Raw genomic sequence first — 25119 nt, 5'->3', positions numbered from 1 at the left:
ATGGCAGGGCCATTAAATTTCACACATAATGCAATTTATATCTTACACTCTCGAGCTTAATAAGTGACGCAAATCAGTACAGGTGGACGACTCGTAGGCTCACACAAGCAAAGGCATTACGACTCCCAAACACATATCTAACTTTTACCAGACGCACAGGCCCTCGACGGGGACACTTCCTTCCTTTAATGACGCGACAGTGTTCTTGTATCGAAACGCGGCCGACATTGTCTCTCCCACCAAACCCTGCATGAGGCTCTTAACTTCATCTGGAAGCGCCTTCCGCTGTTTCATCAACGCAGCGCACCCGAAGGTCATATCCAGGCACCTTTCAATCAGCAATCCATACTGCGAAAGCGAGCGCTCTCTCTCTTCCTGAACTTGCCGTTCTGAGGTTCGTGCAATCTCTTCAATATCATGCTTTGCGGCGGCAAGTCCGGACCTCTGTTCTTCAAGCATCTTCTTCAGGTTCTCCTCATTCATGCGATAGTTGTTTAGGTTCTGTTTCAAAGCATTCTAATAGAAATGACCCATCAGGATTAGTAGATCACACACGTCTTCTAAAGCTATTGAAGGCAAATCTTACCATCTCTTGCTGGAGAGTCTCCTTCGATGCCACTTCTTGCTGGTATTGCTGTTCCACCTCTGCTAACTTTCCTTTGACTTTTGACAGCTCTTCTAAATGAGATTTGCGAGTCTTTTTCTTTTCTTCCTCCCAAGCGAGCTCAAGCTGTTCTTTTTCCCTCTTCAAAGTGGCTACAGTATGATTGTTGATTTTCTCCAGCTCCTCCCAAACGAGCTTAGACTTTTCTTTTTCCGTCTTCATCATGGCTACAGTATCAGCGTTGATTTTCTCCAGCTGCTCCTTCTCGCGATTCCAAGCCTGTTGGCGAGTCTCATTTTCGTTCTTGAAACTTTCGATAAGTCGCTGTTTCTCTTGCTCCCAACCGTGTGCCTAGTCAGAATAGCATAAGAAACATAAGAGTAAATATCTCTTGCCATATGTGTTTGGCACTACACAAAGGAGCACAGCCCACCAGCTCTTTCTTAAGCTTCTCGACAGCATTTTCCCACCAAGGAATTTCAGCTGGCCCTTGTTGTTGTGTCGGTACAAACTCCACGGCGCCTGGGTTCAAGGTGAACGAAAGTGGATGGACTGATGGATTAAGCCGTTCCTCACGAGAGTCAACAGTACCTCTTGACGTACTCAATTCAGTGGTCATCGCGTCCGCGTTTTGGGTTGACAGTTTGACGCGCTTGCTCACGGAAAGGCTTCTTGTCCTCCGCCACACTGGATACACTAAGCCCTCACTAGCGGAGTTTAAGTCCCAACGCGGACGTCATTCAACTCGACGGTAGATCAATCATCAGCAAACGGGTTGTCGACGAATATGTCCGACCGAAGTCGAATGCTAGAACTGCTGTCGCAACCCGATGGGTGGCAAAAAGCCTGGTCCGAGTCTGTCACATTGTGGGATCACGGTGCACCAGCACCGGCCTTTCAAGGATTAATAGAATCAAACGAATTCCCACAGCTTAACGAAGGAAAGGCGTTGGTACCTGGCTGTGGAAGTGGTTGGGATGTCTTCTTGTTATCCAATACGAGCGGCAGAGACTATGTTGTAGGTATAGACATTAGTCCCAAGGCAAAAGAGGTTGCAGAGAAGCTGCGGGAAGAAAAGGCCATTCCAGCACATAAAGCCCGTTTCGTCACTGCGGACTTTTTTCAGTATACCCCGGAATGTTCCTTTGATGTTGTATATGATCACACGTATGTTTTCAATCTGTCGTTGACCAGGATGTACAAACAATGTCAGTAACCGCCCCAAAGGTTTCTTTGCGCTCTGCAGCCAACACTTCGTGCCCAGTGGGCAACCAAAGTAGCGGAACTCATTCGTCCCGGTGGCCATCTTGTTGCATACATGTATCCATTGAGCAATCATGAGGGCGGACCACCATTTGCTTTGTCGGTCGATATTTATCGCTCCTTGCTGTCCCCACACTTTGAAGAGGTGTTCATAGAGGAAGTCCTAGACACATTTGAAAGCAGAACACGTCAGGAATATGGCGAAAAGCTTTCATTGTGGAAAAGAAAGTCATGAGAGCCGTGCACGATGACAAAAGACAATTGGGACATTTAGGACAATTGTTAATATAATATAAATATGCTTAATAGAAATGACGCTCAACTACCCCTCTCTTCCAGCTGTGCGACCAGAGAGTCGCATATTTTCGTGAGCTCCTGGTTTTCCTGCGTCTTGCTTTCCACTGTTCGCTCCAACGTGCTTATTTGAATCTCTGCTCTGGATAATTTCGCCTTGAGGGCAGACACCTCCTTCTCGTACGCCAACTGCACGCGTGATAGCTCATTGCTTGCTCTGAGGTGGCGCGGTTAACACTTGAAAATGAGCGAATGGCCATATAGATCGCGGAAAGTAAACTTACTCTTCCAATTTTTGTTCGGCATGTCCTTTTAGAGCCTCAAATCGAGTGTCCGCCGCGCTTAAATCCCTTTTGAGTGACTCAATCTGGTCCGTCAACTTTGCTCCGGACTGAGGAATAGCAATTCAGGCTCCATAACTGACGTTGAGATGAAAACTGGTGTCCTTACCTCTTTTAAATCATCATAATTCATGCGGGTCTGCTTCCATTTGTGCTCTAAATAATCATTGTCTTCTTGCAAGCGTTTCTTGTCGTTTCGCATCGCTTCGACCTGGGTTTCCAGTTTCTCAACTTCCAAATTCAGCTGTCCTTCTTTCTTTTGCTTGTCCGCTAATGAAACCACGGAACGTTGAAACGCAAGTTAGCCAAAGCGATTTGTAGTAAAATTACGACGATACATCAACGCAGCGAACCGAACATACTTAGCATTCTCTGCATGATAGAATCCCATTCGTTCAATGCCATCTTCATACTTTCATTTTCTTCCTGACCAGCTGCGTGCCTTTGTTCCAGATCGCAAATCTCCGACTTCACTATTTCATATTCTTGCTGGAACTGAAGACAGCGAGACAAAAGTCGGCATTCCATGATGTCAAAATGCTTGCTCTTTTGTCTACCATTAAACTTACCTTTGCCAGCAATGTCCGTCTCGCATCCTCCATATCTTTCTCAGTATACTTTGGCATACTAGAGGGAGTGGGGCACTCGATTATGGAATCCAACAGCGATGGTGGAGGACTGATGAGTTGCGGTTGATGTCGACTCTGCCCAACCGGCGTGCGAGGGCCTGGTGATGCCGCCTGTATGGCAGCTTGTGGGCTCTCGAACCTCATAAACCAGTCGTTCGGACCAGGCGGCTTCAAAGGATCAAACTCGGCAATGGCAATTGGGTTGAGGGATGTCTTGACTGGAGTCATTTTCGGATGGAATTCAAAATTGGAGTGGATACTGCGTGGGTACTGAAGGTTGGAGAACTCCGCTTGCAGATTAAATCGGTGTTCGGCACGACCGTTATGTCCTTCTCCTGGTTGCGGGATTGCAGCCGCCGTATCTACTAAAGCACCGGGGTGCAGATCCGGCATAGCAACAGATTCCTGTGAAGGAGGGAGGGCGGTGATGTTTAGGAGTGTTGACGATTGCGATTGCTCGGGATCGCCTCGCTTATGGGCACTGTCGCCATTCGAATCTATTGTTATGTCCCCCATAAGTCCGTCCGACCCTTGGCCAGATAACTCCTTCCCTTCTCTTGAAATAGTGCTGGGATTTGATTTGGAGAAAACATCGAGAGAAGTACGTCTCCCATCATCGTCCATCAAATTGCTACCATCCGGTACGTCTGTGTGTATTAGCGGAGATGTCGGATAAGAGTTATCAGCATTTTCATTGGAAACGTTGCGCCCGGAATTGTCCGAGTGCTGTGGTAAAGGAGACTCCTCTCCTCGGGAAGACGACTGAATCCTGGTTGCGGTACCAGGCGACGATGCCACGATAACGACATTCCTATCGGCGGCCTCAAGAGCAGTCTTTACATATAAGTCATTTTCCTTCTGGAATGGCGATTGTCTCTCCACCCGTGACTTTAAGGACTTTCCGACAGTAGAAAATGGGGAAGAGTCGTGTCGGTTGGAGAATGTGTTTGACAAGATGTTTGTTAAAGGCGTAAAAGGGGAAGAAGCTGATCGTACAGCTCTCGGAGACGGGGAAGAGGGACGGTAGGAACTTTTGTTAGTATCTGCCGATTCAGGTAGACGGGAAACTAAAGTAATTATCTAAACAAAAGGTGAGCCCACACACATAGCATATGATTTGCATAAACTACGCGAGCTCACGTCTGATTGCCGGCCGTCTTGCATGTTCTCACCGAGTTCTTGGGAGAGAGCCTCGGCAAGTGTGGTGTGTACATTATGGCGTGAATCCTCCATTGAAGAAAGTACGCTCTCGCGTGGAATATATTGCAACCCAGCAGACGTCCACTTCGTCCCCGTTAAACTCCTACAGAGATCACTCCACACACGATTTCGTATGTTAATCTGACATACGTGAGACAGTAGACAGTGAAGGAAGAAGTCCGACCATCTGGACGTTTCACGTGAACTCATCAGCGCGCGTCACTCTTGTTGCATGTCGTTGGGTGATGGCTTTCGCCCGTCATGGAGCCATCACCACAGCGGTAACAAGCAAACGTTGTTCCAGTCTGATATATTCTCTTGTGTGCTCAAGCTGTACCCTCTCTTCAAACAGAGAGCGAGATACATGGCAAAATAGTCAGTTAACCCCAGAGTTTCGACGGCTGCTAAATTCCGTAGCGTTTGCAAAAACTAAACAACAGGAGCGCCAAATTCTAAAAGCCGAGGTGGAGACCTTGCGAATCAATCTCTCATCCCAAGATGAAACAGCCGTACGCTGTACAGCAGAGTATCTCTTGCGATGTCTATTCTGCGAAACTATGGGTTACAGTACCGCGGATTTTGCCCATGTCAAAGCAATTATGCTGACGCACGACGCAAAATCGCTTTACGAAAAGCACGTTGGTGAGGCCATTTGTCTGTTATATAGGGTGCTATTCACAGCACCGTAATGCCATTTTTCTGTGGTGGTGACGAAGGGTATCTCTGCGTGTCCATGTTCTTGCACGAACGACATGAACTCAGCCTGTTGATGGTAAACACTTTGCAACGGGTATGTTTGTACCCCTTCACATGAATACACTCGCTGTTGAGTAAAAGTGAGAATGCTTCAACATTTCACAGGATCTCAATAGTGACAACATCAATGAACAAGCTCTTGCCTTAGCAGCTCTATGTGGGATAGCCAACGCCGATATGATTTCCCCTTTGTTGTCCCCCGTCCTGCGCTGTCTTCGTCATGAGGCATGTACAGATTCCTATTCTAACTTTTCTTTTTGCGAAACGCACGGTTATTTTGAGACCCCCATCTATATACAGAATGCACTTGTGCGAAAGCGTGCCGCTGCCGTGATACGCAAATTCTCAACCATAAATCCAACCGCGATGGCAGTTGCAGTTAGCAAATTGAAACGAGTCCTAGCAGATCAGGATCCTGGTGTAATGAGTGTGGCATTGACCACGTACCGGACCCTGCTGTGTCAATCCCGTAACGTCAGTTCCGGGAAATCCCTCCAAGTGGCTTAAGACTGTGTTCTCATAGATGCCATTTATGTAGACAGACACAAAGGCATACCTCCCACTTCTGTCGGCGTTCATTCACATCCATCGACAAGCGATTAACGGCCGGCTGGCAACGCAATATGACTTCCATGGAGTTACCGCTCCGTGGATACAGCTCGATTGTCTTGAGATAATCGGAACGTTAGGTGCCTGCGATATGAAGTAAGAGCATGTGTCCGAGCTGTGAATGCGCAACGGATGGCTTATTACAGCGCAGGGCAGCTCAGACAGCTCATCCTGTCATTCTTGACACCTTGGAAAATGCCCAAGATGGAGGAGATGCATCGTACGGTAATTTGGGCGCCAGTTCTAAAAGTTTGTCAGTGCTATTCATGACCAGTTTGCAAATGCAGCGATTATCTATGGAGGGATTAAGGCTTTGAGCATTGTCGCTCCAGTGGCTTCTACCGATCATCTCGGATGCGCGCCGGAAATCCTGTCCCGGCTGCTTCAATCGGCGAATAGTAATCTTCGGTATCTCGGACTTGCGGGGCTATACCTGCTTGTAGGTGCGAACGTTGGGGACATACTCTCACGGTTTAGAGCTGAGGTAGAAGAATCCTTACGGTCTGGCGATGATTCACTGGAGCAAATGGTATGTACCGTTTCTGTCGCATACAGATATATATAATTGTCCAACTTTGGTGCTCCGATTGGCTTAGGGATTGAAAATCCTTTGCTTGGTGGCTACCAAGGAGGACTACCACTCGATAGTCGATCATGTGTTAGACCACCTACGCAAATCAGGGGATGCGTGTACTCAGCTTCGGATGTGCGAGACCCTTGTTAACCTTCTCAATCGATATCCTTTTTTCCTTGCACGTCAATACCCATATTTGAGCGTGCATTACCTTAACTTTTTTGCTGTTCTGATCTATCTACATTATCGGTGACATCGGAAGAAACTTGCAGAATTCTATTTCAAGCATTGCATTCGGTGCACCAGGATGCGCGACCCTCTGTCATCAGTCGCTTGAATGCGGTTCTGTTACAAGAAGATGCGGGTGCTGTGCAATTAAGTGTCAAGGAATGCTTGGAGATATTGGTCAAGGATGCGATGGACGTGACGCTACTGCAATTTGCCGTATGGGTAAGATCATTATAAACCCTTGTGGTATCTGCTTCTACCTGGGGATAAAAGTAACTGGTGGTTGACCAGGTACTGTCAGAGTTTATTACTGTCCCATCAGAAGCGCATGATGTTCTAGATAGAATGGGCCGGCTACTCAATGCACCAAAAGTTGAAGGTGAGCGAGTGAGAACTAGAGAATCTCCACGGCGATGTGTATACTTGACATCTTCGCGGCACAGATCTGTCCACTACAAGCTATGTCCTCCAATGTATCAACAAACTCGTACAAAGGGTTGGAACCTGTCCACCCGTTGTAATCTCTACCGTGGAGGCGCTGAAGGAGTCGCCAAGCCTGGAAATCCAACAAGTATGTTGGGCGCATGTTGATGCCTGTAACTAAGCAAGTCTCACACTCACTGCGTGATGTCTAGCGATGCCACGAGTTTTTTCGGATTTTGGCATCATTGCCTAACATTAGCAAATCTGAACAGGGCAGGGAAGATTGTATTTGATATTCACAACGATATACACAACGAAATAAGATGTGTTATGAATCGGGCCCGTATTGTTGATTGGCTTATTTGCATAAGAACGGGGAAAACTATTGGAAAGGAGAGAAAAATCTGTGTCCCGGCAATACAAATGGAAGCAACCATATTATCATGCATCTGTCTCACAACCAACGAGAATAATTTGGTAGGAGCGGAAAGCAAAAAGTTTATCCAAACGAAAGCTTAGTGGAGGTTGCGGGGCTCGATCCCGCGGCCTTCCGCATGCAAAGCGGACGATCTACCACTGATCTAAACCCCCATTTAGAAAATGACAGACAATATGCAACCTACATACTTATATCATAACTCCGTAAACATGGTAACCACTTTACCACTTCTTAGAGCAGCGACCACAACAAGCATAATAAGTTTTCATTCTCCGCTGGACCACTCATAGAAAATGGACGGGACTACGTCCGTCGCCACTACAGTGCTGGGATACCTCGGTGGTAGCATACTAGCTATATGCCTTTTACCACAACTCTACACAATGTGGAAAAACCGGTCTGCCAAGGCAAGGCAACATGCATTACCATCACTTTTAGAGCCCCTGAATCCTAGTGTTTGGTTTCCATTGTGTTTTATAGGACATTTCTCTTGCGTGGTCAGTCATGTTTACCACTGGGTTAATCATTACTGCGATATACATGAAGTTGGTTGATGCGACTGCTGGATTTGTGACGATACTGTGTGAGGTTGTGTTTTTGGTGGATCTAGGAAATAGTGGGATGGTTTACTAACGGTTGGTTTTTTTGGGTAGTCTGTTTTGGGGGTTACGTTGGTTTTGTCAAAGGTTTTTTTGGATTCGAGGTTTAATTCTCGGAGGAAGCTTGAGTCGCCTGCGGTGGAGATTCGGGTGTGAAAGTGTTGTTGGAGGGATGTAGAGTGTGAGCAGAGTACAGCGATTTTCTTTTTGAAATTAGTGGCATCCCTACTGTATTTAATATTTAACAATGTGGGCTTTCCAGATATTGTTGCTGACCAGTAGAGTGTTTTGCTCCCAAATACTAATGTCATTCACCGCTGCGCAGAAATACCAGAGCTCTTTGATCGCCCCGTGCTGACTCATCGTGGACATGGCTGCATTCGCGTTTGCCGTTTCCCTCTGCCACCTAAAGATTGTTTTGTCAAATTGATTTATAGACGTCGTTACCAGCATGGCCGCTCCACCTCCTCGTCCCACACGGTAACGAAACACATTTACAAGAAAAGAACTTTGTACAGAATTGATTCAACTACATGCATGTTTTTGGTTTAGGCCAGGTAAAAAGGAAATTCAAGTCGTCCGTGCGCTGTACGATTATACTGCTCAACGTTCAGATGAATTGAGTTTCAATGAAGGAGATGTCTTGTTGTACGTTTCATGATGAGAATTCTCTACAGAGACGATTGTTTTTCATTCTGCTTGCTTCAAGTGTACTAAACAAGGACGAAGAACACTGGTGGAAATGTCGTTGTAACGAGCGAGAAGGGTTTGTTCCTAGAAACTATGGTACGAAAACAGTACAAAAGTTTGGATCGGGACATGTGGGTTTGTTTTGAAAAATGCTTTTACAAACGATTTTTCGTCTCAGTTGGAGAAAATACGGCCGAGATAGACAATCCTTTACATGGTTAGACTCTTTGCTGTTTTCTGAAGATCTCAGAGCTAAAGCAACTTTTATCTGCGTATGTAGAAGCTGCCAAGCGAGGTGAGCATAGAGTCATGCAAAGGAGCCATTGAACAAGAACATATTCCCTAAATTGACGATTTGAAAGGAAATGTCGGATTTACGCAAGAACTCCTTTCGGCAGGAGTATCCGTAAATGGCTTGGATAAAGCTGGAAATACACCTCTTCATTGGGCCTGTCGTGGAGGTCATGCGCAGATCGTTGCGTTATTATTACAGAGGCGACCCGCGTTGAATCCTCAGGTAGAGCTCTCCTGACTAGCCCATCCGCTCGAGTGTGAAAGATTAAATGGTCTATTTTGTATACATAGAACAAGCTGGGCGATACGCCTTTGCATCTAGCCGCGTGGGGTAAGATTTGCGGCAGGGTTTTGGCATGATGGGCACTTTGCGGGACACTTATACCTTTACACTTGAAGGCGGCCACACAAAAGTTGTCCAACAGCTTCTTGACCAAGAGGGAATAGACACACGAATTCGAAACAATGATGGGAAATCAGCCGTCGACATTGCAAAGTCGGATGAAACAGCTTCAGTGTTGATGCAATTTACGGGAACGGGATATGCTGCTGGTCTAATGGCAGAGGACAATGACTCTGATGACGATTAGATACTGTTGTCAACAATTGGTTTACTGAAGTGCTCTGATGGAGCTTGCGGCTTTCTACACGGGTGCCAATACTGGTATAGTATTGATAAACTGATACAATATCCATTTGTAAATTTTGGGGCTTGTATCCTCCTCTAGCTCTTGGCAACTGTCCCCACATTGGGTCCGTAAAGCCGATTAAACTATAGTAGGCCCCCGTTAGTTTCAAAATGTTTGCAGGGAGCATACATTAGATAGTAGCTTACCTTCTCTAACTCCTCTTGTGGATATCCTTCCACCGTCCCATCATTCCACGGGCCCTGGTCTGCATGTTGGCATCCACCAGCACATTCGCAAGTTCCTCCAAAGAATTTTGGCAAAGAAGATTCATCGATCGTCTCCAGCAATTTTGACTTGTAGCTTGAACCCAGAATATTGATCTTGCTGACCGTTACCTCATCAAGGAATCCTTTGACGACCGACCATACTCCAGTGAAGAGCATGGGGGCATTGATGATGTACATTTTGCCCAACATTTCCGGATAGTAATTTTGAGCAATCGTCGATACTTGCTTGACCAAGTTTGCAACGCTGGGGAATTGGGTAATGTACACTCCCTTCAGATCCAGAATTGTACAGCTTTGCTCGAGGTAGCGACCAGCCTTCTTTGAGCAAGCAGGCAACCGGTAATGAACAAGTTTCTCGTACTCGTACACATGGTTCTTCAACATCCGGTCAATGTTTGTAACCGCAAACAGCTGCTTGACATCCACACCGCCAAGCTGTTCAATATAAATTGGACGACCGAGCTTGTCCGTTTTATGGTAGAATCGCGGATAAAACTTCTTCACCACGGGATATTCGGGAAAGTCGAAATTATGCAGTATGTCGTCCGTTCCAAATTCCTTGCGCCAATTCTGGTAATCAATCCACATTTTTTTTGCCGCAGGAATCAGAAACTTCCGAGCGCGAAGGAAACGAAGCAGGCTATGATCGTCATTCTTTTCTGGATCATAATATCCTTCCGCCTCCAATTCCTTCTTGAATTGCGCTAGCGTCTCCTCTTGCTGGGGAGTGAGATGTCCCAGTCGGCCATTCAGATTTTCTGAGGACATGGTATGACGATTGTGTAGTATGGGTATGTGTGTATGAAATACGAGTACGATGCGGCGGTCAGTGGTATGCTGTGAGAAGGGATACAGTGTTACAGATGTTAGCTTCACGGCCTGATAAACACAGATTTGTGGGAACGGTGAACAGGTGTTTTCGCACACATGGACAACGACCCGGGTCATACACAAACTCGTACCTCTTATAATCCTAAAGACAGCAGTCAAGAGACAGCGTCTGCAATAATGCTCGCTCAATCTAGACAAGGAGGGACGATAAGGTTTAACTGAAGGCGGAGTGAAATGGTGAGATGCGGCGTGCGATTAAATCCAAGATGGACCGTCTTTTGACCCTCGCTCTAGATAAATCTGGACTTACGAATTCAACCAGGTAAAGAAATTACGTGGATTCGTTCAGAAGTAAGGAAAATTGGAGTAAAGATGACGGCAAAATACTTGTTGGAGCCGCTTTAGATACCCAACGGGATTTCGCATCAGGGTTGGCAAACGAGCTCAGGGTACATGTCATAGCAACAAGATCACATGATGCAATGCATTGGAATCGAACTCAATAATATGATTATGTCAGCAACCGCGCGTCTGTTCACTACTCGTCTAGGTCTTCAGACCCCCAATCCAGAAATTGAATGACGGCGCGAAGCGGGCCTTGTTCAATTCAAAGGTACATACCGATAGACCCGCAAAAATTCCATGGGAAGCTGAACAAGCATATCGATAATACAAACAATCTCCCCTATTCCAAATGTCACGGGAAGTGATGGGCCGAAATTTTGGGAATCCCATAATTACGCGCTCGTTTTGTTCACCTTTTTTCATTCCTTGGGGTCACTCTTTAACTCGAGGGTGGCATGCGCTGGGGGTATTGTTCCGAGACTGCTCCCAACTCTCCTAACTATCAACTTGTACCTGTGCCTTTAACGGTGTTTTCTCAACATTTCTCGACGAGCCAAGTATAATCAGAACATTCGACAGCAACCGCTCCCTTCATATAACACCCCTATTCCTCGGACCAGAGAGCACCACCATCCTCAGCATTGAAACGATTTGGAAAGTATTGTTTGTTAGCTTTTGAAAAGGTACCGCAGACCGGCGCCCTCTTACGCCTCATTATTCTGCCTATGGTCGAACTTACTTATTCATTGGTTTCCTGTCGTATTCAGATCCTCATTGAGCAACGTCCTAACCAACCAGACCTGTATAAACTTTCAAGGTACCCGCAAACACATACCCGGAACAGCCGCGACATAACCTCTATTCCATTCCCTCTCGGACAACAAGGTCGCCCCCCAAACAATGCTTGAGCCGCCACCAATCTTTTCATCTGCCCGTCACATTCATGACATTCGAGAGATTGAAGATCTTGCTCGCCTGGTACTAGATTTGTCGGTTCCTCTGGATCCCATCGTTTGTGAAGCATTTGAGCGCCTTGTTGAGCTTGCTGGATCGAGAGATTTTTTACCGGCAGTGGCTTCCCTTCATCACTATCTGAATCATGTAAAATGGACCAGAGAAGACATTGGCAACTGCGGGTACATTGCGCCGTGGGGGGCTATTTGCCAAATTGGCCTGATCAACATTTTGGAGTCAAAGACTACAGGGAGTAAAGGATTGGTTGGAGGGATGGTTGGCGCTCGTGCAGGCACTGGCAGCCGGTCACGATACGACCCTACGTATGAATTTTCTCGTCACTATCCTGCTTCAGCAACTTCAGCCGTGTCCGCACTGTCATCCATTATACCACCAGATCCGTTCAACATTCCCGTGGATACTCGGGAAATACAAAAGATGGGTTTAGCCCGAGCCGAGCCGAGTCCTTTGGACACTGATGGAACGGCCAATGGCCTGTATCAAAGTCCTCAACTTGCCGGCGGCTACTTTCCTTTCTCGTTTGCCTCACCTTTTGCTGATACTCTGCCGTCAACATACCAACATTTACCGTCTCATTTCAACACTGGCGGCAAGGGAATCAAGGGCACGGGCGTCTACATCAAGTTTGTCTGTCCGGCCAAACCCGTTAGCCCATCCCCAGACGAAGGATCTACGGGGTCCAATGCCAGTGCTCCGGCAGCGTCGTCGAGTCGTAAGGCGCAAAAAGAAAGTCACGCCACCAGCACAGTGCCAACGGTCATGGACATGCAGATGATTACCAATTGGTATGAGGCTGCTCGCGACGTTGGTAACTATGGAGACGACGTTCATAGAACCAACGGATCCAGCTCTAGTGCACCGGTATCGACACCTAGAATGTCGTCTCACACCAACCGAATGCGCCATCCATCGGCTCAAATGCCGCCACCTCCCATGCCCAGCTCATTTCCGCCTTACCCCACCGTCTCTCCTCCATCCCATCGCGTCCGTAACAAGCGCCAGCACCCGTATGTTCATCCGCCAACATCGAACCACTTTGGCACCACAACACCATTCAGCGGTGGACCCTTTACAACGTCATTTTCACCATTTGGCACCTCGGCCCTTCCCTTCCATCCCGCCCTATATCCTAGTGTCAACTACAGCCCATACATTCCACCCCACCATTCCGCAGCCTACACACCCCGCACTCCCCTTCCGGATCCCATAGCAGATGCATCCAAGATGACCAAGAGGAAACGCGGGGGAGACGCGAGCGGGAAACCAGCAGTCAAGGCAAAGCGGGTGAAACTGACGATTGGGGAGGCACTCGTGGCGGGAGCGGCGGAAGCGGTCGAGTCCAGCACTAGTCAAATTCAGGCATGAAAGAATAAAATGGCTATGGGTTGTTTCATGTAAATCCTTTTGTACAGTTTACTTTTGTGTGTGTGTGTTGGGTTGTTTTTCAAATGATTTTTTGTTCTATTGCAATAAATGTTGGGAATGTTCTGATTGCATAAGCGGTGTGGCGTGATGCACACGTGCCTATCCTCGCGACTAAGCCTCCGGTCTGACTCCAATTGCCGGGAATCCAAATGGATGGGACAAAATGGGAGAACTCGAAATGGGGGCTACAACTGGGAAAGTCGTCTCACCAAAAAAAGTTTCAAAAAATGCATACAAATTTCTCCAATTGTAATTTTCTATTGGGAAAGTTTGTTCCTATAGTGGGCCGTCAGCTGTTGTGTAAAAGAAGAAGGAGAGTAACAAAAGCGAGTTGGAAACACTTGTTCAATTGGTTATTATTGGTAGTAAGGATGTGTGTGTGGGTCACAGCAACAGAAAATGACTAGTAGTAGAGAGAGTTGTAACACTTAGTAATTATTCATTGTTGTTTTAGCAATTGGACACTCTGTAAGAAAGTTGCCGCTCTCTTCTTCTTCTTTTTGTTGTGAATTACTCGGCCCCCATCTTTCTTTTAGAGAGCGCGCGCGTGAGGGGAAGGGAGAGAAGAGAGAGAGAGAAAAAACGGCCAAAAGTAAAAAAAGAAGAAAAAAGGTTTATAGTATTTCCACTAGACAAGACCCGGGATTTCTCTCTATTTTTGTGTTTAACAAATCTACCCTTTTTTCATCGCCACCTTTGCTTTCCTACTTTCCTGCTTGCTTCTCGTTCAACGGCTTTTTATAACCATACCCTTTCGATTTCATCGTCATTTCAACCCTAGCCTTTTTGGTCTCGCTTGCTGCACTGCAACGAGCATCGTCATCATTATTAATACCCTGGCGCTATCCACCAACTACACACACGTCATGTTGAGGTCGCTCTGAACGGTCAAGAACAAGAATATCGTTTGGATCAACAAAAAACACCCAAAAAACGAGAACAATCGATATTTATTTCCGCGACGCTTCCCCCCTTAAAAGAACATAGGATCCTCCCCCCAGCGAGAGCCCGTCATCACTCCTTCATTTTTTTCCCTTTTGGCTTGGTTGTTTATACTTGGCACACGGGGAATTTCTCTTGCATAGACTTAACAGATACCGTTTTCTCACGAACAACAACACACGCATTGTTTTATTGTGCGGACGCTATTCTGCACACACACACACAAAAGACGTTTTTAAGCCATGTCTGCGCTGTTGCAGTCACCTCAACTGGCTTCCATGAAGCTTCAAACATCGTCCTTGCGAGAGCCTTCTCTTTCACAAAAGGTGTCGGTGCCGGTACCAGTGTCGGTCAGAAATGGTATGCTCCCTCTCTCATGCAAAATGTTATTTACCAGCGCAATATTCATTGACAACGACTGTCCATTTGCAGAATTTGTAGAAAACGCTCTAAGCTTGCTGCGAGAATTCTTGGCGAGCATCGACAACAATGCCGCAGCCGGCGATTTCCAATCCGCCACTCTCTCCTTGTCTTGCTTGGGTGAACCTCCACATCAGAATGAAATCCCTTCCTCCCAAACCTCTCTCCCACCCGAAGCGTCGCCCATTAACTTGGTCGTTTACAAGTTGCGCTCTGCTCGAGTCGCCCGGCAGCAAAGAAGAGAACAGCGTCTTCCTGGCACAACATCCACATCGTCACCTATTCCCATTCCAAAACATACCTATATACCTGAAGTTTACCAAGTTACGCCCAAAAAGCCCCGAGATCTCCGTCAAGAAGCGATTCTACGCGTGTGGGACCAGGCACGTCTACGAAGATGGTGGGCCTGGCACGACAGGCAAATGGAACTGTTAAAGGAAGACAAGCTGCAAAAGCAGCGCCGCAGACAATTCCTATCAAACTTGCGGACACACCCTTGGATGCACGAGGAAGCTCGTCAAGACGTTGAGGAAGTCCAACGTAGAAAGCAACGTGCGCAGCTCCTTAGCAAACTCCGTACATCACCAACAGAGCTGAGCAGCCTGTCCAAGCAACCGGTGGTGTCCCCTCGAACAGAACAAGAGATTTCGGAAGCGCTGACGCAGCGTCGTGATTCTTTAAAAAAGCTTCGTGCCCGCACACCGACCTCTCCTAAAAGCGCGAGATTCTCTCCGATTACTGGCTACAGTGCTACCAGTCGAACCGCTGATGACCATAGAAGAACCCTTGTGGGAGCTCATTCTGGGGACCTCAAAGAACGCAGATTACGGGACTTTTGGGAGAGATGGGCTGGTATGTATTACCATCTTTCATTTCCTTTCTGGGCGTAGTCATTTTCTAATCTCTTTGAACTTTATCAGCCAAGGAAACCCTGTTTGAACAGCGGAATGCCATACGTAACGAAATGGATACCGTCCTTGCACGGCCCAGCCCAGCACCGATCCCAAACAAGCAGATCCTGCGACTTGCAGCAAAGCGATGGTGGATCGAAGAAGAAAATGCGTATTGATTATATCTCATCGACATTTCGCGAATGGATTCGAAAGAACCGCAACCGACAAAAGTTGTCCCGCAACATGTTTACAAAAACGAAAAACCAATCCGATAAGAAAAAAACCAAACCAAAACCTCAAAAGCGTTTTCAAGTGTATAGATTCGTCCTAGTTATTCTTTTTCTTTTTTTTTTTCAAAGCGTTTTTTCCCCCTATTTCACAACTGTATACCCCCAGAACAAAAGGGAAATGGCGTTGGGAAAAAAAAGGAAAAAAGGTCCCAGTGGAATATGATGGATGGGGAATTTTTGGTTTATCATGTATATATATACGAGTTTTATTTTTGGCGTAGAGTTTGGGGAGGTATTTGGTAGGGTTTGGATTGTGCAGGTTACAGTTCTTTGTTTTTTGTGCTAGGACCTCATTTTTCGATTTCCCCTTTTAGCTTATATGGAAACTCTTTTAATTCTATGATGGGTCGTTCTAGCGGGTAGGGAAAAAGGACAGAATATAGATGGGGTGTACTGCTGGTCAATACATTATATTGTTTTTTTTTTTTTCTTGAGAATTGCAGCTTGAAGCATCCATTGCACCCAGGTCTCTGCCATGGCTGGATAACAACAGGGCCTGTGTTCAGCAGTTTACCATGACGGCAATTGATGCAAAAAGAGGGCACTGCAATGAGGAAATGGAGGTTGCGGGGCTCGATCCCGCGGCCTTCCGCATGCAAAGCGGACGATCTACCACTGATCTAAACCCCCGACTGTGGTTGCGGAAGCGTTAATATAACTAATTATTATCTCCTGGTACCGGTGGGCAGGTGGGAATCCAACAGAGCGACCATGATTCATCAGTATGCAACTCTAGTATTTACCTGGCAATTTGGAGTTACTTCTCAGAACCGTTACACTACTCAACGACATGCACATGCACCAGCTAGATAGCTCTGTTCTTCTCATATTCAATTTATTTCGCACATCGTGTGCCTTTTAAGACCCCCTTATACAATATTATTTCCAAATATCCAATACGTCAAAGTTCACCCAACTACACTACTCTAAATAACTTTTATGGGTATAAACTCGAGTTCTCCTTCATAGCGCTGCCTTACCTATTACATAATGCGACACATATTCTGACGAAGTGTATCTGGATCCACATCATCAGCATCAGCATCTGCTTCATCCAACTCTCCCTTATTTATGTACTCTTCTCGCTGTATCGCGTGTTTGACATCATAAGGAATATCGGGTATCCACCATGCAACAAGTGCTTTGATGCCAAAGACAACGTGCTGTGAAAGGTGTTAGAGCGTGAAAAAACACTGCACGAGGGAAAAAACACTTACTTCAAATATCAGGATGAAAGCAATTCGCAAGGTCCATTGACGCTCGGTGCTCTCTCCAAGTAAATTGAGATAGTTGGCCTATTAACAAGACGTCAGCAATGAAGCAAAAATGATCATACAGTGCAATAGAACTAAACCTCAAAATAAGGTGATGCAAAGGCGATGGTCAAGGCATTGACGAGTACTGCAAGGTAGGACACGGCTTCCAACCAGTTGTGCCACATTCCTGAGACGGTGGATTCATGTTGTTATTCAAATGCCTAACAAGTAGTGCACTATTTATTCTCACCAATGTCCTCAGCTTGAAATGCGTAGGGTCGTCGGAATTTCGTCAAAAGGTTATATGCGTCTAAAATATTTTCAACATGAGTCGTGGCGATTGGTTACTACAAACATGAATCACAGCATCCTTCTCACCTATTCGCATTCGCAATGCGTTATGAATGATACTGAGTAATGGCGCAAGAGGGAATGCCACAGCGAACAAAACGATAAATCCAAACTGTATAACAGTCCCATTGTACCCATCTGCAAGTCCAAATAGCGTAAGCTTGGCAGTCTACAAGTGTCCTAATGTAACGTACCAGTAAACCCGTCAGACATTCCAAAAGGCAACAACTTTGCATCTTCTTCATACTGCGAGGACACGGCTGTATTCATTTCCATATCGGTTGATTCGGCGTTTAAAGGTGCTTTACGGGATTTACGCCATGACTCTGTCCAGAACCTGGTAGTAGGATGAATATGTCGAAATACAAAACAGTCAACGATATACATGTGTGTACATACGGGAGGATAAAGTTTCGTAATTGCTCCAAGAACCCTTGTCCCATGAATACGACCGCCATTTGAATTGTTAGATCCAGCATGCAGTTTTCGTACAAGCATTGATCGTGCCATTCCGTATGACCCATTATGTTCAATTTTCCGTCCTATATGGTTAAGCGCAAAAAAAGACCCATTCAGATATGACATTCCCAAATTGGGTTGACTCTCGGAAATACGATTCTCAACCTGTATCCAAATTTTCATGAGGGCAATGTAAAACAGTGACCCGAACGTGTTTAAAAAGTCGAACAAGAGGTTCTTTGCCGTTAAAGAGTCTTGATACATTGTCTCCGTCTTATGATTCTCCAAATCCGTCAAAAATCTTTGGACAAGTAAGCATCTATACGGTCATTCCCCACGTATTGTAATTTCACTGTGGCTACTTACTTTGAAAGTCTTACAAGACATGGTCTCAGAGCAGTCATCACCACCAATGAAACCAATGCACTCAAGGCACCCGCATACTGATCATAGTCTGGCAGGTACGTGTCAAAGTACCATCGCAGGTAGACGTTGACTACGATGAAACCAGCGATCGTGGCCACAACAATCAGCATCTGTTAAACGACAAAGTATTTATAGGTTTCGGCATTGACATATCATGAAAGTTTTGCCCAAATTGTCCACGTACTGCAGAAAGCATGACGGTAATAGTTCCACAAAGTATCAATCGCCGCAGTGACGCTGGAAAATGCGCTTCGTTTCGATGGGTTACTGGGTTACGTTTGACAGTAGTGCCATACCTGTAATCGTTCTTTATTGGTTAACTTTAGAGTTGGACGAATGCTACGAAAAAAAAGCTCGTACCATTGAGGACGTGTTCTTTCATCCTTTTCGAAATGTAGCACGTCCCACCACCATGCCAATCGCACATTCCGTCGTTTCCAGAATTCGAGATATAATGTTGCTATCATAAGTAATTGTGTTCACTAATAGTGCTCGCAATTATGCTCGATAGCAGTAACGATATGCATACCCTGGCAGTGATATGCTCAGTTAGCTGTTAGAGAATACAGGAAAGAAAATAACAAGAGTCACTTACCCAAACACTCAGAAAAAAAGCAAACGGCATCGTCAAACGATTATCAAAAATAATGGATAATGCACTATCGACTTTGATGCTTGCAATATTTTTTGGGTGGGCACTAGAAAACTCGCCATCAGACCTTAGCAAAAAATTGACGATGGCAGCAACAAAGAATGACTTTTTCTTACTCGAGCGCACCCGCATTTATCGCCATCGATAATCCATAGAGAAATGTCACCAAGCCAACTATGGCCGCAATACTCAACCAGCGACCAAAATGACCTGCAACCGACACCGGATTAGGATATCTACCACATGGGTTTTCAACAATAAAGTTTCAATTACCTAAAAATGCAAAATAAAAAGCAATACGCTCCCCAAAATAATCTCTAAAATCGTCTAGAGGAATCTTGTATACCGATATTTTCCACAATTTAAACATTTCTGAACGTCGGTTTGGTTTCGCTGTTGGGTGCACCATCCGCGCTGGTCCGTCGTGCAGTGGAAATATATCCTATTATTGTTGGTTTTAGTGCGATATACTTACCTGATGCAATTCAATTATACGGAAACTCACCGTAAAGACACCGTCGTTTAGAAGCTTGTGAAAGTCTACAGAAACACACAAACAACAACCGTCAATAAACAGTAAGAGTCGCATAGTATGGTCCGTAAATGTCTGCAACCTTTCCGTGAATACTGTTTGCCGAGAGATTTCAATCTGGCGCGAACGATAATGTTATAGGCCTAAAGTACGCCGTATTAGTGGAGTTGTCCAATAAATGATTTCTTTACTGTGGTACTTACCAATAAGTTGCGCTGGGCATTGCTAAAAAAGCCCAACTGAATATCTTGAGGTGCAAACACATCAGCATTCCCTCCCATAAAAGCCGCCAATTTCGTTTTCTTGAATGTAATCGACTGGCGTTTCGTAGAAGCCGTACGCATGAAATTAATCATACCCGACCAAACTTCGTCCGCATTCAATTTATTTGAACGTATACTGCCTTGACGGATAGCAAACTTTGCACTTGTTTGACTTGACTGAATTGGGGTTTTTAACTTCATACGCTCCGCTTCACAGCAAAGACGTTCAAAAGGCACCATGACTTTCAGATACGCCCTACTAGGCTCATGCGCATCCTCTTCCCGCTCGAGAATAAGACCATCCAAAAGAAGGGCATGTTCAAATGCCGTCCGAAGCTTTGCGTGCCGGGCATTTCCGGTCTTGAAAAGCAAGATTGTATCCCAATGTGTTTCTGGATCGGCGTATGCGACTTTTACTAGTGCGTCTCCACCCATCGGACCTTTTTTATCAGAGGTAAACTGGTCAATATCCTACTTTTTACTACAAACTTTGTGTTTGACAGTAAACCTACAAAACAAGTCCAAAGCACCTAAATAATCAGTTCCACCCCGCTTCCGTCTGAAAATCTCGTCCAAAAGCGCTGCATCCTATAAAGAGTTTCAGTTCATAAGTTAGTTCCTAGTTTACTACTCTCCCAAAATATAAAATGATTGGCAAACACCTGGTCATAATGAACTAAAATCTCCCGTTTTCCATCTTTTCGGACTGTTATCATTACTTGGTCGTCTTTCCCTCCAGCTTCTCCTACCGATGATAACCTTTTCAACCAGGGAGGAGGTATCTGACTCTCCATAGAGCTTCTTTTTCGTGCATTTGAAGTCGGAATCTCCATGATAAAGTTACTATCCAAACGATAGTCGGCACTTTTGACCAGCCAAGTTTTGCAAGTATTTAGGACGTTTGACCAGCCAAGCTTTAAAGGATTTTCTTGGCGATATCCTTGTTTGAGGGCGAACCTCCGATGGTTATGTAAGCAACGTATTGCCACGATTTCATTTCTCAATCAGGGTCGGTCATTTGTTTTTATACTGGCTTTAATAACCGGATTCGCAACTACCATGCAGATATTGCCCATGCTATACACAAGGACTTTCCGACTTCTATTGAGGTTGTAAATTGGTATTATACTTTTGCACTTGCTCGTTAATTTGTAAATTGGCGTTAAATTTCTGTATTGCTCGTTGATGTGCCTTTGATGGCTATCATTGTGAATTAGGGATCGAGCCTTTTCTAGTTTTCTTGTCAAAAATCGCCATAGCTGTTCGCCTACAATGACTAGCATTTTGTAATCTGCCTAAATCTAAACCGACGTTCTGACGGTGCAACAGATTATCGACTGTCAATCTTTGGGGCAGGATTTACACTATCCAAAGCAAAAAGGGTGTAACAACCCTTATTGTCGCGTCCACAGACGCTGAGATATTCAATTTATTTTATTTTTTTGAAGGCAGGATCTTCTCCTTCTTCCCAATCATTCACAAAATCTCCAAGCTGTATCCGAATTTTGTTTTTGGTTAAAATCAAGAGAAAACTCGTTCTCGTATCGCAAAAGTGCTCTCACCTGATCGCCATTGTTATCCATAAAGTTATCCAACCCAAGCCCAAACTCTTCTCCAATATTCCGCTTTCGTTTATGACCCTGCGGAACATACCCTGGAGTAGTTTGCGCAATCCTGTCGTCCTCGTCAGACTCCCCCCTTTCATCCCCCGACGCTTCCCCAAAATCGTTCAGATTTAACGCTTCTTCCCCTGTTTCCGTGGTATTTTGATTGGTAAGATATGATAAATCAGCTTCTAGACCGATGCCTGAAAACTCATCCCCAAAATCGTCCCCAAAAACTCCTTCGTTTGTCTCTTCATTGCCTATACCATCGTCGTCGTCCGTGTCAAGCGCGTGAATTGTCGAGCTTGGTAGTCCTTTTCCGCCTCTATCTGGGTATCCCGTCTCGTCATCACCGTCTTGCTCCCCCTGCTCTCCATCATCGTCATCGTCCCCATCATCATCATCATCTACTTCGTCTTCATCATCAAGATCTTCATCTTCGTCACCTTCAACATCATCATCACCCTCAGCCTCACCCTCGTCATCATTGTCGTCATCCTCATCCTCGTCAAAGTCTGCCTCTGTAGGTTCCTGAACTTGCTCCTCAAGTTCGTCAAAATCATCCTCAGGACCTGCTCCCTCATCAAATTCTTCAAAAATATCTTCTTCTTCCAAATCAGGTTCTTCCTCTTCTTCCTCGTCATCTTCCTCGCTGTATGTGTCTACTTCGTTCCCGTTACGGTCTTTGTCATCCAATGAGACGAGGTGGGGAAGCAACGTGAAGACAGATTGGGGATACCCGCTCGATTTCGTAACATCACATTCAAGCAAATTCAAGTGACGGAGGGACGGTAGATGTAGCTGCAAGCATTGCACTAGTCAGAAAACTGGTTCTGGAAAGTTCCCGACATTGTGCTGCCTACCAAGGGTTGCAAGGAAGCTATGCTATCCAGACGGTTGTTGCTCAAATCCAAAAATTCAAGGCTGGGAAGGTTGCTCAATGCCTCTAGTTCACCCGATATTTTGTTGTCCCCCAGGTCCAGCTACGACGAATGAATCCAAACAAGCAACGAGGAAGCACATTCAGGTCATATTCCTCGGCTAACAAACCAATCGACTTGACGAAACGTACTGCGTAAGCACATACTCACCTTTTGAAGATGCGGTAAATCTGGAAACCCCTCTAATGATCCTAGACCGCAATTGTTCAGGCTCAAATGCGTTAGATTCACATACTCGGCAAGAGACGTGGCCGCGTCCGGAGACAGCAAATGACGAATGGTTGGAATTTTCTGGTTATCAAGGAAGAGTTCTTGAACAGCATTTGGGGAGTCGTGAGTTAGATGATGAACCATCTGAACGATGACAAACCTCCCGGATTTTGTTCAGTAAGGGGAATAAAAACCCATGCGCAGCACGCTGGGGGGGGGGGGGGGGGGACGACGCGTGTGATGCAAATCGGTGATGTCCGAAGGGTGTGACGCGAGCATTGAGTCCATTGGAGTGTGACTGGAGCCGCACTTTATCGCACAAAATCACGTGAGTAAGAGGCACAGTCAATTTCGGGAATCTTGGGCAGAAACCTCACACAGCTCTGAACCTACATTGCCTGGAACTCCACAAACATGCCTCCAAAGAAGGCCCCCAAGGCAGAGCAAAAAGCCAAGCAGAAATCTGTAGAGGATAAGGTGAGCATAAGTCGTTAATTGACCCACTCTGAATGTGTGAATCAGAGCTTTATGAAAGAAACTAACTTGTGGGGTTGGAAGACATTTGGTCTTAAAAACAAGAACAAATCAGCAAAGGTCAATAGATACGTCCAGCAAGTACAGCAACAGGTATGTGCGGAAGCTCTAGCATTTTCATATTACTATCTCTCGCCAGCGGTTTTATAACCAGATTCGTTCTGATCAGGCTTCTTCGGCCGGAAACCGAAAGGATAAGGTACGATGCATACGAAACCTGGACAATGTTTTAAAATTTCTAAAGGGTGATATCAATGGGTAATTTAGAAAGAAGCAGAAGCAAGAAAGGCTACGGTTGCGGACAAAAAGGCTGCTGAAGCTGCAAAAAAGGCTGAACTAGCGGAGCTATTCAAACCGGTCCAAATTCAGCAAAAGGTTCCTTTCGGTATGTAGGCTTTTAGGAATTTCTGCAAAATAACAAGAACGGTATTTTGAAAGCTGCCAATATAGGAGTGGACCCGAAGACGATCGTCTGTGCATTTTTCAAGGCAGGACAATGTCAGAAAGGTACACGATGCAAGTTTTCTCACGATCTGGACGTAGAACGGAAAGCAGCGAAAGCGGATATATACACAGATGCCCGTGATAAGGAAGATGGTAGGTAGCAGAAACCGCTTCTCTGTCACGACACCGTTTTCTTACGTTGGTCTGTCAGACACAATGGATAATTGGGATCAAGCCAAATTGGAGGATGCTGTCAATCAGAAACACGGCGGAACCGATAACCTCAACAAGCCGACGGACATTGTATGCAAGTTTTTCTTGGAAGCGATCGAGTCGAGAAAGTACGGATGGTTCTGGGAATGTCCGAATGGAGGCAAACAATGTAAATATCGGCACGCTCTGCCACCTGGTTTTGTTCTCAAAAAGAAGGAGACACCAGAGGAGCGAGCGGCGCGTGAGGAAGCCGAGCGGGAAAACCAAATCAGTATTGAAGACTTCCTGGAGACTGAGGTACTGTGAGGCTACAGTGTGGGTATTTGACATGGAGTACTAACATGCAACTGTCCAGCGACACAAACTGGGAACCAATTTGACACCTGTAACTGCCGAGTCGTTTGCAGCGTGGAAGGCTGACAGAAAGGCAAGGGAAAAGGCGGAGGCGGAGGCGCAATCGAAGAAAAAGAAGGATGCGTACGACAAGTACAAAGCTGGAATGAAGAGCGGAATGACCTTTTCTGGAAGAGAGCTATTCGATTTCAACCCTGAATGGGCTATCGGCGACCAAGATGATGAGGATGGCGCCATGGAGGAATACCTCCGAGATGATAGTGGGGATGAAGGGGAAATACCGCCCACGAACGGGGCACCAAATGGATCTCAGGGTCCTTCTACCGAGTCAAAAGAAGGCGAAGCTCTCAGTAGCAAGACGAATGGGGTGGATGTGGCAGAAGACCTCTTCGAGGGAGAAGATTTGGAAGGATTGGACGACGATGGTGATGATGATTGAAGTGGCATAATGAGTTTATTTTTTCTGCATGTTTGTGAGAATCCCTTCCAAGAATCAAATCACGCATCAAAAGTCGAATAGTGGCCTTCATTTTGACTTGTCTAGTGCCCTTTTTACCGCTGGGATTGCTGTATCACCCCATTTGGAACTAGTTGCTCGACATGATTGCCTCATAGATAGCATAATACGGAAGTAGATGAATGCTCGTGCTCAGCGGCGTCAGGATGACATTGCCCAGTACCGCCTTACATATCACTGTGCAACGGAAACCCCCTCATAGAACCTATGATCCTTTCCACCACTAATTGACGTTTCATGCGATTTTTCATCAGCAGTGACTACAAGGGCCGGCTTCCCCTGCTCCATTTATTGTACACAAGTCTTCCACATCATCGAAAAGATGTATGGTGGTCTAGAGTTTACAAATAGCTCTACGGGAGATTGTCATCAAGACCAAGCCG

At 45.8% G+C, this 25119-nt stretch overlaps 12 protein-coding genes and 2 non-coding genes across 15 annotated transcripts; 6 read left to right on the top strand and 8 right to left on the bottom strand.

Moving 5' to 3' along the window:
• Window positions 1-4: 4 nt before the first annotated feature.
• Window positions 5-1257, bottom strand: SPPG_00198 (uncharacterized protein). The gene is made up of 3 exons (XM_016748531.1): window positions 1038-1257; window positions 587-955; window positions 5-516 (listed from the first exon to the last, which is right to left on the bottom strand). Exons 1-3 carry the CDS (start codon window positions 1221-1223, stop codon window positions 145-147), a joined length of 927 nt encoding a protein of 308 aa, XP_016612510.1. The 5' UTR covers window positions 1224-1257; the 3' UTR covers window positions 5-144.
• SPPG_00197 (uncharacterized protein) lies at window positions 1159-2192 on the top strand. The gene is made up of 2 exons (XM_016748530.1): window positions 1159-1771; window positions 1832-2192. The coding sequence occupies exons 1-2, from the start codon at window positions 1392-1394 to the stop codon at window positions 2100-2102; spliced, it is 651 nt and encodes a 216-aa protein (XP_016612509.1). The 5' UTR covers window positions 1159-1391; the 3' UTR covers window positions 2103-2192.
• On the bottom strand, window positions 2113-4474 carry SPPG_00196 (uncharacterized protein). Its single transcript, XM_016748529.1, has 6 exons — window positions 4272-4474; window positions 3072-4211; window positions 2865-2997; window positions 2612-2772; window positions 2446-2552; window positions 2113-2378 (listed from the first exon to the last, which is right to left on the bottom strand). Exons 1-6 carry the CDS (start codon window positions 4362-4364, stop codon window positions 2186-2188), a joined length of 1827 nt encoding a protein of 608 aa, XP_016612508.1. The 5' UTR covers window positions 4365-4474; the 3' UTR covers window positions 2113-2185.
• Window positions 4475-4605: 131 nt separating this feature from the next.
• SPPG_00195 (uncharacterized protein) lies at window positions 4606-7265 on the top strand. The gene is made up of 11 exons (XM_016748528.1): window positions 4606-5121; window positions 5193-5312; window positions 5388-5561; window positions 5626-5792; window positions 5848-5921; window positions 5984-6225; window positions 6293-6432; window positions 6513-6720; window positions 6790-6877; window positions 6942-7069; window positions 7134-7265. Exons 1-11 carry the CDS (start codon window positions 5020-5022, stop codon window positions 7212-7214), a joined length of 1524 nt encoding a protein of 507 aa, XP_016612507.1. The 5' UTR covers window positions 4606-5019; the 3' UTR covers window positions 7215-7265.
• A 175-nt stretch (window positions 7266-7440) lies between these two features.
• On the bottom strand, window positions 7441-7512 carry SPPG_10007. The gene has a single exon. It is a non-coding gene; the product is annotated as a tRNA-Ala (tRNA).
• Window positions 7513-8331: 819 nt separating this feature from the next.
• Window positions 8332-9727, top strand: SPPG_00194 (uncharacterized protein). The gene is made up of 8 exons (XM_016748527.1): window positions 8332-8439; window positions 8512-8607; window positions 8669-8745; window positions 8828-8866; window positions 8930-8944; window positions 9012-9166; window positions 9235-9274; window positions 9343-9727. Exons 1-8 carry the CDS (start codon window positions 8411-8413, stop codon window positions 9531-9533), a joined length of 642 nt encoding a protein of 213 aa, XP_016612506.1. The 5' UTR covers window positions 8332-8410; the 3' UTR covers window positions 9534-9727.
• Window positions 9509-12596, bottom strand: SPPG_00193. 2 transcript variants are annotated; one of them, XM_016748526.1, is made up of 4 exons: window positions 11001-12596; window positions 10822-10908; window positions 9779-10696; window positions 9509-9715 (listed from the first exon to the last, which is right to left on the bottom strand). In XM_016748526.1, exons 3-4 carry the CDS (start codon window positions 10625-10627, stop codon window positions 9668-9670), a joined length of 897 nt encoding a protein of 298 aa, XP_016612505.1. In that variant the 5' UTR covers window positions 10628-10696; window positions 10822-10908; window positions 11001-12596; the 3' UTR covers window positions 9509-9667. The 2 variants fall into 2 exon arrangements, with proteins under 2 accessions (XP_016612505.1, XP_016612504.1); XM_016748525.1 differs by having other exon boundaries at window positions 10822-10880.
• On the top strand, window positions 11277-13500 carry SPPG_00192 (uncharacterized protein). The gene is made up of 2 exons (XM_016748524.1): window positions 11277-11718; window positions 11803-13500. The coding sequence occupies exon 2, from the start codon at window positions 11936-11938 to the stop codon at window positions 13373-13375; it is 1440 nt and encodes a 479-aa protein (XP_016612503.1). The 5' UTR covers window positions 11277-11718; window positions 11803-11935; the 3' UTR covers window positions 13376-13500.
• Window positions 13501-13805: 305 nt separating this feature from the next.
• Window positions 13806-16410, top strand: SPPG_00191 (uncharacterized protein). Its single transcript, XM_016748523.1, has 3 exons — window positions 13806-14737; window positions 14810-15649; window positions 15718-16410. The coding sequence occupies exons 1-3, from the start codon at window positions 14620-14622 to the stop codon at window positions 15864-15866; spliced, it is 1107 nt and encodes a 368-aa protein (XP_016612502.1). The 5' UTR covers window positions 13806-14619; the 3' UTR covers window positions 15867-16410.
• A 128-nt stretch (window positions 16411-16538) lies between these two features.
• On the bottom strand, window positions 16539-16610 carry SPPG_10006. The gene has a single exon. It is a non-coding gene; the product is annotated as a tRNA-Ala (tRNA).
• Window positions 16611-16963: 353 nt separating this feature from the next.
• Window positions 16964-18939, bottom strand: SPPG_08822 (uncharacterized protein; the record flags this gene model as incomplete). The annotated part of the gene is made up of 11 exons (XM_016756960.1): window positions 16964-17143; window positions 17198-17275; window positions 17335-17423; window positions 17487-17546; window positions 17615-17725; window positions 17782-17924; window positions 17987-18129; window positions 18212-18347; window positions 18413-18582; window positions 18657-18768; window positions 18833-18939. The coding sequence occupies 11 exons, from the start codon at window positions 18937-18939 to the stop codon at window positions 16964-16966; spliced, it is 1329 nt and encodes a 442-aa protein (XP_016612501.1).
• A 297-nt stretch (window positions 18940-19236) lies between these two features.
• SPPG_08821 (uncharacterized protein) lies at window positions 19237-20752 on the bottom strand (the record flags this gene model as incomplete). Its single annotated transcript, XM_016756959.1, has 7 exons — window positions 19237-19334; window positions 19398-19566; window positions 19630-19664; window positions 19739-19799; window positions 19860-20359; window positions 20432-20507; window positions 20582-20752. 7 exons carry the CDS (start codon window positions 20750-20752, stop codon window positions 19237-19239), a joined length of 1110 nt encoding a protein of 369 aa, XP_016612500.1.
• A 323-nt stretch (window positions 20753-21075) lies between these two features.
• SPPG_00189 (uncharacterized protein) lies at window positions 21076-22871 on the bottom strand. The gene is made up of 4 exons (XM_016748522.1): window positions 22615-22871; window positions 22387-22506; window positions 21482-22324; window positions 21076-21411 (listed from the first exon to the last, which is right to left on the bottom strand). The coding sequence occupies exons 1-4, from the start codon at window positions 22816-22818 to the stop codon at window positions 21349-21351; spliced, it is 1230 nt and encodes a 409-aa protein (XP_016612499.1). The 5' UTR covers window positions 22819-22871; the 3' UTR covers window positions 21076-21348.
• A 191-nt stretch (window positions 22872-23062) lies between these two features.
• SPPG_00188 (uncharacterized protein) lies at window positions 23063-24997 on the top strand. Its single transcript, XM_016748521.1, has 7 exons — window positions 23063-23151; window positions 23233-23301; window positions 23378-23407; window positions 23476-23593; window positions 23659-23805; window positions 23864-24162; window positions 24221-24997. The coding sequence occupies exons 1-7, from the start codon at window positions 23089-23091 to the stop codon at window positions 24656-24658; spliced, it is 1164 nt and encodes a 387-aa protein (XP_016612498.1). The 5' UTR covers window positions 23063-23088; the 3' UTR covers window positions 24659-24997.
• The last annotated feature ends 122 nt before the right edge of the window (window positions 24998-25119 follow it).

Source organism: Spizellomyces punctatus, assembly GCF_000182565.1.
Source record: "Spizellomyces punctatus DAOM BR117 chromosome Unknown supercont1.1, whole genome shotgun sequence".
NCBI lineage: Eukaryota > Fungi > Chytridiomycota > Chytridiomycetes > Spizellomycetales > Spizellomycetaceae > Spizellomyces > Spizellomyces punctatus.
This window is presented reverse-complemented; position numbering and strand designations above follow the sequence as displayed.